This window comes from Pavona decussata, unplaced genomic scaffold (genome assembly GCF_977016875.1).
Source record: "Pavona decussata unplaced genomic scaffold, jaPavDecu1.1 SCAFFOLD_92, whole genome shotgun sequence".
Classification (NCBI taxonomy): domain Eukaryota; kingdom Metazoa; phylum Cnidaria; class Anthozoa; order Scleractinia; family Agariciidae; genus Pavona; species Pavona decussata.
In genome coordinates this window covers 4,495,473-4,504,445 of record NW_028145509.1, presented here as the reverse complement: position 1 = coordinate 4,504,445, position 8,973 = coordinate 4,495,473, and the positions used below count along the sequence as shown (strand labels likewise).

The 8,973-nt window shown below is 36.9% G+C and overlaps 1 protein-coding gene across 3 annotated transcripts in view; it reads right to left on the bottom strand.

Annotated features, from left to right (window-relative positions):
- Positions 1–441: 441 nt before the first annotated feature.
- The window catches only part of LOC146473984 (uncharacterized), a 29,522-nt gene continuing 20,990 nt past the window's right edge, over positions 442–8,973 (bottom strand). For 2 of the 3 annotated variants that reach the window (XM_085117994.1, XM_085117995.1), the window contains 3 exons: positions 5,853–6,021; positions 4,175–4,365; positions 442–1,693 (listed from right to left, as the gene is read on the bottom strand). In XM_085117994.1, the coding sequence (XP_084974120.1) occupies positions 1,520–1,693; positions 4,175–4,365; positions 5,853–6,021 (534 nt within the window). In that variant the 3' untranslated portion in view covers positions 442–1,519. The remainder of the gene's footprint in view (positions 1,694–4,174; positions 4,366–5,852; positions 6,022–8,973) is intronic. The other variant, XR_014866334.1, reaches the window with a different exon arrangement.

Below are 8,973 nucleotides of genomic sequence, written 5' to 3'. Positions count from 1 at the left end.
CCTCTTTTAAAGCTACCCGATAAGAGTTCAAGTGGGAATGGGGGCTGAGCCATTGGCCAAGCCAAAATTAAGTTAGTGTGAATTTGAGTCGAGCGGTTGAGCTCACTCACCATACCTTCCTTTCTTTCATCAAACACTTGTTATTCGTGTATAAAAATCAATACTTACAATCTCATAAAACAATTGTTTTCAAATGTTAAGATAGCAAAGAACATTCAACATAAAGTTTCATAATTTAAATGATATAATAGAGCTTTACTTATTTCACGCTCTGAATTATCCAGTTTAGTAATTCTTAAACATTTTATACCAGGTTGGTAAGAGAATTTCACATAATGCTTTGCCTGCATGTCCACCATGAAATTTTCTTTAAAACAATTGATACGATTGCAAATTGCAATCCAATGGTTTGGTAAATACCGAAATAATCCCTCATCTCAGTTTCAGCGAGTAATATTTCAAGTTTAATATTTCATGTTTGAAATATTTCAACTCAAGCATCCGAACTAGTAATCGGAAGGTCTTAGGTTCGACTCCTGATAGAAGCACTCGGATTTCTTTTTTCCGAGTATGCCTGTGTCACTTTCTAGAATAATTCATCATTCTCAATATTTCAAGTTATATTTTATTAAAGCTAAATAACCTCGATGCTGGAATAAAGTTCTCATTTTATTCTATCAAACGATATTTGGCACACGTCTTATCTTAAGTTGGCTTTTTGCTTGATTATTTCGCAGAGAATATATCATGAAAAGGAGATTAAATAATAACACTCAGTATCAGACACACGTTACTGATTAATTAAGACCAACTCCGTGAGAGAAGCAAACGTAAAAGCTGTTGTTAGTTATTTTTCTTACTCCAAGAGGTTTTTCTCCATGTACTCCAGTTTAATCAGCTCCTCAAAAACCAACATTTCCAAATTTCATTTCGATCTGGAGAGTGTATCTAATTAGTAGTGTCATCACTTAATATACGTTGACTCCACATCCCAAGGAGTTTAATCTCATTAATCAGAATTAAAATGCGCTAAGGTATACGTAATAGAAAGATGACCTCAATTCTTAGCATCAAACCAAAACCAAATAACCTACAAGAATGACGCTGTATCAGAGCAAATAAAATGTATAGAGAAATTGACCACGCAAATAATAATGTAAGTACATGTACTGATAAATCGACTAAGAAAGAAATTGTTTCTAAGTCTTTTCATGAGGAATTACAACTTCATAGTCTGATTTCATTTTTTACGATGTCACTCTTAATTATTTACCATGTCACTCTTAATTATTTTCTGTGTCACTCTTAATTATTTACTGTATCACTCTTAATTATTTTCCGTGTCCCTCTTGATTATTTACCGTTTCACTTAATTGTTTATTTACTGTCACTCTTAATTATTTAAAATGTCACTCTTAATTATTTACTGCATCACTCTTAATTATTTTCCGTGTCACCCTTAACCATTAACTTTGTCACTTAATTATTTATTTACTGTGTCACTCTTAATTTTGTACTGTCACTCTTGTTGTTTGGACGCAAAATCTTTTTCAATCAACTCTCGTAGATCTTTGACTTTCTTCTCGAGATCTCGTGTCAATTCCTTGAGTTCGTTGGTGTGTTTTTTGCTGTCTTCTTTTTCTTCAATTGGCGTGGATGTATCCAAACCATTGACTCTGTCAGCACTGTTCATCTAAAAAGAGAGCGAGAAAGTATGAAGCACGAGAGCAAAAGCTCAATTTCCGCTATTTTGTTAGCCTAAACGCTTTCTGGCAGTCCATGTAACTGAGTGATTTTCAGTGGAGTCTCGTGTAATAAAGAACAAAAAGCTAGCATCATTTTTTGCCGCTTTACCGCTTGTTCGTATCTGCCTTTCAGCACTGAAACGCATTTGGTAGTGTCTGTAATAACATGAAACGTGGAATAAATGTGATGGAATATTTTAAGCCATATTCCATCACATTTATTCCATTGCGCATATGCCACACATGACATTCAAATCCTAGCAGTATGCAGGATGTTTATCCTATGAAGCAAGTTTAATGGCCCTCGCTACCACGAGTCTCCTGTAGCTCAGTGGTAGATCATCCGAACTAGTAATCGGAGGGTCTTAGCTTCGATTTATCCGAGTATGCCTGTGTCATTTACTGAATAATACATCATTCTCAACATATTAGACAGGCAGAGTAGAATATTTTTTTCTCAGTAATGTAGAAAAACCTATTTTTCTTAAGCGAGCATAGCATTTTCTAGGCCATCTATTTCGCTCGATTTCTCTTCTCTTAAGATATTTAGTAAATTACCCCATTCAGTCAGCTGATGTTGGTGGATAATGCCCAAGCTTAAGGCTGAAAGATTTTCCCCAAGTTTGAGGACAATCTTTCATCTGAAGGTATTAACATCTGGTATACTAGTAAGCCAGGAAAAGAAAAGTTTATTCATTTTGAGTGTGGGAAGTAATTCGTATTTGGTTTGGTTCTGCTTTTCCACGCTCTGTGATACGTTAGCAAAACTCCAAGTAATATTTTTAAAGAAACAAAACAAAAAATCATCCAATCGTAACTCACTCGCACGCATTTTCCCGTGCTTTGTCATGTATTTGCTTTGAGTTCTGATTGGTTCATTGTGCTGTTTACGTCTTTTGTGATTGCTCAGACAGATTACTTTGTGTGTGTGTGTGGTTTTTTTGTTTTTTTTGTTTTTTTAGGACACCCTTGATTAGTTTCTGAAAAGGCACGCTCTTAATCAGTTGTAGAAATGATAAAACAGCCATTGATGGTCACGGCATGATTACTGGTAAATAAAGACAACCTGTCCTTTTTATTCGCTTTCTTTTCTTGAATCATTATACGGTAGTTAGATTAAAACCATAAAAGCCGAAAATCAAACTTTCGTTCTTTGTTCTCTTTTTTGTTCCCTTGGCGAAAAAAATCGGGTGACGGATATCAAATCGGAGGACTCCTTATCATCCGACAGCCTTCGTCGGAATGTATCACGTGACGCGCATGTGTGTGTCCAAAACCGCATCAATGAGCCATTCATGGTATAATTATTCATTTCTGAAACCCGGGTTACTATATAAAAAGAGAATGTAAAGGTAAATCATATAAAAAGAACGGAATATAATTTGCCCAAGGTGTGAGGGAAACAAGTTATGATAAGTACAAAGAATGCTAAAATAGAAAGGTCTTCGGCTCCAGCCTCGTCATTCGATTTGAAATCCCGCCTTAAGAGACCATTCGTCATATAATTTTCCATCCGAACGGATGTGATCGGTCAGAGAAAAGTATACATATACGCAATCGAAATTTCCCTGAAGGCAACACCAAGGAGACAACCGTCAAAGCTTGGGAGCCAAAAGAAGGGAAACTGAGGGTGGGATTATGGATTTACATGTTCCTTATAATTATGTTTTCAGGATCAAATGTCGGTTGAAAGTCCAGATAACCAATTTTTCTGAGGTAACGCTGTATCACATTAGAGTGATAACGGTGACAAACAGATTTTCAGATTTCAGAATTTTTTATTCATGCATTATTTCAATAGTTTATTACAAAAGGAAATTGCGATAGATCTTCTGTCTTTCTTCTCCTCTATTATAATTTGTTTTCCTTTTTCTTCTTTTTTTTTCTATCTTAAAAAAATATTGTAACGTAATTTTAAAGGGCATAACTATATTATGCCCTTCTCCACTCCTTTGTTACGTACTATAACCTTATGTAATATGGTCATGTTGAGTAAATAAAAAATACAAATACAAATACGATACATCACAAAAGTAACATAGAGACAACATTAAATTACATAAACCATCAACGTTAAAATGTACGCAGTGACCAAAGGAGCTTAGGCTTTCGAGTTGGTCACTGCCACGTGCAGCTAGCTGGCGTATAACGTGCAAGCAAAAGACAAAACAAAAGACAAGAAAATTAGGAGTGCATGAAATCATACTACAATTTTTTTTTTACATGAAAAAATAAAAATGATAATTAATAGTGAGGGCAGAGAAATCAAATACTCATTGGATAATTAAAAGGTACAATTTGTATTGCTTGTAGAAGAAGAAGAACAACAACAACAACACACTACCTCAAAAGAACAAAATAAAAAATACTAACAAACAAATAAAAATAATAATAATAATGATAATAACAAAAACAAGAAACATACGCACCTTAGCAAGCACGGTTATTCCTTTGTGTGACATGCAAATGTAAGGATATAAGGGCTTCTGGTCTGGGTTGTCTATGAATATCTCTTCTTGAGTGATTTGTTTCCCATTCAAAGTAAACACCACCGAAACTTTGTCACGATTGTCAAAGTTTACGGTCCAGCCAATTAAATCACCTCTGTACGCCATGGCATCTAAGACACAACACAAAAGATATCAGGTATAGGCCTTATCACGGTTTACGACGCCATTTTGACGAGTAGGCAAACACGTCTTGAAATAACAGTGTTTTTATGGAAATCCGATATCAAATAACGTTCATAAAACATCGCTTCTGAAAAATTCGTGAATTGGAAAAGGATTTTAAGAAAAGAAATTGGAGGGATGCAGCTGTGCCAGAAAGCGTCCAGTCGTGTTTTGAACTTTCCATACATTTCCCTATATTTTTTTTCCCGCGATCTATCTTTAGTAGCAGCTCACGGCTGGTTCGCTATACAGACAAATGTATGGAAATGTCAAAACGCAACTAAATGCTTTCTAGCACAGCTACATTTCTTAGTTATTTTCTGTAAAATCCTTTTCCTTGCGCCAAACGTTTCCAATTCATGAATTTTAAGAAGCAGCGTTTTATGAAAATTATTTGACATCGGATTTCCGTACAAACACTGTTATTTCAAAACGTGTTTACCTACTCGTCAAAATGGCGTCGAAAATCGTGATGAGGCCATTTTTACACACCTACTTTTCTAAACTTAAAGAACTAATCCTGCTTAAAGTATCCGTTCCCAAACCCCACCCCCCCCCCCCCCCCCACCCCCGACCAAGTTAGAGTTTTAATTAATAGTATGCGTCTCTATGACAAGAAAAAGGTTCGCTACCAAAAGTATTTAACCCTATTTAGACCGGGGAAGGAGGGGGACGGATTCTGCCCGTGGTGACTTTGAACCTGAATCAGGAGCCCATTACCCTGCCTGAATAACATTTTAAATATCTGAGCAAACGGCCTGAAACTTCAGGACTTTCTGGGAAATCTTTCTAGGAAGAGTATGATGTTGCCATGTCAATCAATTTTTGAGAGGTTATGTTTTCAGAAAAACGGAAAATCCAAAAATTACTTTTCGTTATGCACCTTTTAGGATTTTAGCTCATATTAGACAAGTGTTCCTTTGTTCTGGTTACTTTTTATTCAATTTTGGGGAAATCCATTTGACAATCATGATGTCATTACAACGTCATCCGACGTCTTCACTTCTTGTTGTGGACCTCAAAAGAAATATCTTTGGACGTTCTTTCTCTCCTCCAAGTCTCATTGTCATAGCTTTTATACTTGCGAAGTTATGGAGCAAAGGAGAATCCCAACCCCTCCAGACACAACACCCCCTTCCCCGGCCCCAGACTACAACAGAAAAAAAAACCGGTCTAGATAGGGTTAAGCCCTCTTTTAAGCCCTCAAGGTCTTGAAGTTCGGCTTCTCTCCAGCTTTCTGGATTAAGCATTAGTGTAATTGCGTGACATTTGATGTTGTAAATGGTTAATATAAATTTGGCGATCCTTTGAAAACCGCAAATCAATAGAAAGAGCAGTTGCTATTAAGTATCAAAACAAGGACTGGATAGCGTCAGTTAATCTTTTATAGTATCAGTTAATCTTTGAATGAACGATGTATCTATTTGTTAAATACCTTCAAGTTGTCTCCCCTCCTTTGGATATTTAGCGTCAAAAAGTTTCCCATCATCAACATGATAGCCCACCGTTCCGTCAAACCATCCTGGCATGAAATGGTAACCGTAATCTTCCCACACAACACCAACCCCGAGCAGCCTTCTTTCCCCACTTTCTTGCAATAAGACCTGTAGGGCGTTTGAGTAAAATTTCTTTGATTAATAATATTATCAATAATTATCTACAACGAGATGAACAACCGTTTCGCGATACACCATACAGAATAAAAAGCCAGTCCCCAAATTGATCGTTGCGTTATTTTTTTGTGAGTAATGCAAAATTTATTTTCTTTATCCCACGTTATATGACCTATGCTCTGCGATCACACTTTTTGGACACTAAAATATTCTTTCCCCTTACCACTTAGGCTTTGTCTTCATCAATTTAATGTCAATTTTTTTGTAAGGCAGAAGAGTTACCTTCTTAAGTTATTACATCAAGTATTATTATATCAATTATTACGAGCTTCACCAGAAAATGTACATGAGGAAAGAAGTACGATTAATATAAAGGGAACCATGTCTTGGGACCTTTTTTTAAAGAGAAGCACATCAAGCATCGTATGCGCATGTCATTTTTTTCCTCAATATAAGGACCGTAATTGTTTATTCAGCTGGCAGTAATTATGGTCTTCCGACAATGTTTCGGCAAACATCGACCTTAACTTTCTTAAGTCGCTTTTATGCAGCCTTCTCTCGGGTGGATCGATGATTTATTGGTTATTGGCCTTGTTTTAGATTGCAATTTTCCATAACTAACTTTTTGGTAAATCAATTCTGCTTTGACGACAATAAACCAAAATCTCGAACAGATATTTCAATTAGAAAAGCCTATAACAGCGTGCACGTGTTAAACTTTGGTACCGTACCTTACAAATATGTTATAGTAGAATAAAATAAGAAGAAGAAGAAGAAGAAGAAGAAGAAGAACAAGAAGAAGAAGAAGAAGAAGAAGAAGAAGAAGAAGAAGAAGAAGAAGAAGAAGAAGAAGAAGAAGAAGAAGAAGAAGAAGACGAAGAACAAGAAGAAGAAGAAGAAGAAGAACAAGAACAAGAACAAGAAGAACAACAACAACAAGAAGAAGAAGAACAAGAAGAACAAGAAGAAGAAGATGATGATGATTCGGGGCAAGAGCGTTAGTTATTCTCCACCGAATGCAGAGGGCGGTGGTATCCAGCACGGTGAACATCATTAGGATCTTCAAAATAGTTTCATGATAGGAATTTTAACACACACTCTGTGTGTATAGGTTTACTTTTATAGTTTTAGTAGTTTTGATAGATATAGTTTTATTGGGAAAGGATGACATTCCTTTTGGCAACACGGTCTTCATGATAATGATCCGATCCGGAGGCACGATCTCGGACCAAGCGGAGGATAAAATGGATAGACAAGATTAACTCTGCGTTACTAGATTGTAAAAAGAAAACTTAATTGCTAGTGAAGTCTAATGATCTAATGTGAAAAGGAGGCCGTAAGAAAGGCTATATAGAAGTCATGAAGGAGTTGTAGGGCATGTAAGGGTGATTAATATCTTGCGCTTACACGTACAAAATCTCCGGGACCAGGCCGCTCGTTTCGAAACGTCGTTAGGTGATGCTGTTGGGAATATTTCAAGTAAGGTTGGAAATAGGAGGCAAAACGCAGAGGAAAGAAATGAGGTAGCTAATCAGGAAGAGCAGGTTACGGATTTGTATAGTAAATACGACCAGAATACGAATCCATTAGGATCAGTTAACACCCAGCAGACACAGGTCAGGCATGTGTGCTTTTAGAGAAGTCAGTCCAATTATTCGCATCAGTGTACTTCAACCGGGTGATTACGGGAGGTGAGAGATTGACACCGGTACCAAAGAGAGCCAACAGGGTGGATGCACGATTTGTAGATCACAAAGCAAAGAGGGTGCTAGCTGTGAAAACGAGCTGCCCTTGGTTGGACAACCGCGCGAAGAAGAATACTGAGAAGACAGAGAAGTATGAACCATTGCGGTGGGAGTTTACCAGACGATACCCAGGCTACAAGATCGTACAAACTTAACGTCATAATGGGTGTACTGGGGGAATGGTCCAAAGAGCTGGAGGTCAATTTGAATAAGATCGTTGGTGCGCGATCGAGTGATGTCCTGAAGATGATACATGAGGTCTTGCTGTCCGGCTCCCTGAACATTTAACGAACATTCAAAGTTATTAATGCCCCAGACCCTGATGTCATAGTATAGAGTATAGTAGTTCTACGCTTTTTTCGTATTTCATTTTCTTTAAATAAAATTTAGGCCTGTATTAATCTTAGTCCAGTCTTAGTTTAGTTTATCTTAGCTGACTTGGTTGTTAACTGGAGGGTTACAATTGACATCCACATGCAGCCTGGTAAGGTCCCTCACAAAGTGTTGTAAAGCGTATTTGAATACAGTATTTCATAGAAAATGCGCTATATAAATTGCATACATTATCATTATATTCCCCATTGACAAGGTATACTTATGCAATCAAATCAATGCGTTCTACATTTATTTTGATTTTTACACGATATCTACCCGATAAAAGTAGCAAGGCGTTATACAGTAAAATACACTGGTCTCAGAAAAATTTCATAGACACTGATTTGAATATATAAGATTATTTTTACAATGGTGAATTTGAGACGCAAACTTTTTGGTCGGTTTAAACGCCCTTTTTTATCGTTAGACCTTCCAGAGATCGATCATATCACCAAGTTTGTGTGGTGTAGGTCTTAATTCGATAGTTATAAGAAGGCCGTAATGCGAGGGATCTCAGAGACGATTATAAACTCGTTTTGTTCCCTCGATGTTTTACATTGACGTGAAGGATCTTGAGGGATTTGTCTACACAGATTTTTAATGCCCACCCACCTCCTTGTGTGCATTGCTCGTGGAGCAAGTCTCTGTGATCAAATTAAATTAAAAAAAATGAATAAAATGGACAAATAAATGAATAAATGAATTGTCGAACTGCCCTTGAAAACATGCGTATGCTCCTTCGCGTGTACGACGACGGGACTTTTTACCGGGACATGGGGTTGCAACATGTCCGTAGCTGCAACAGGTCCCCACAAACTAAAGG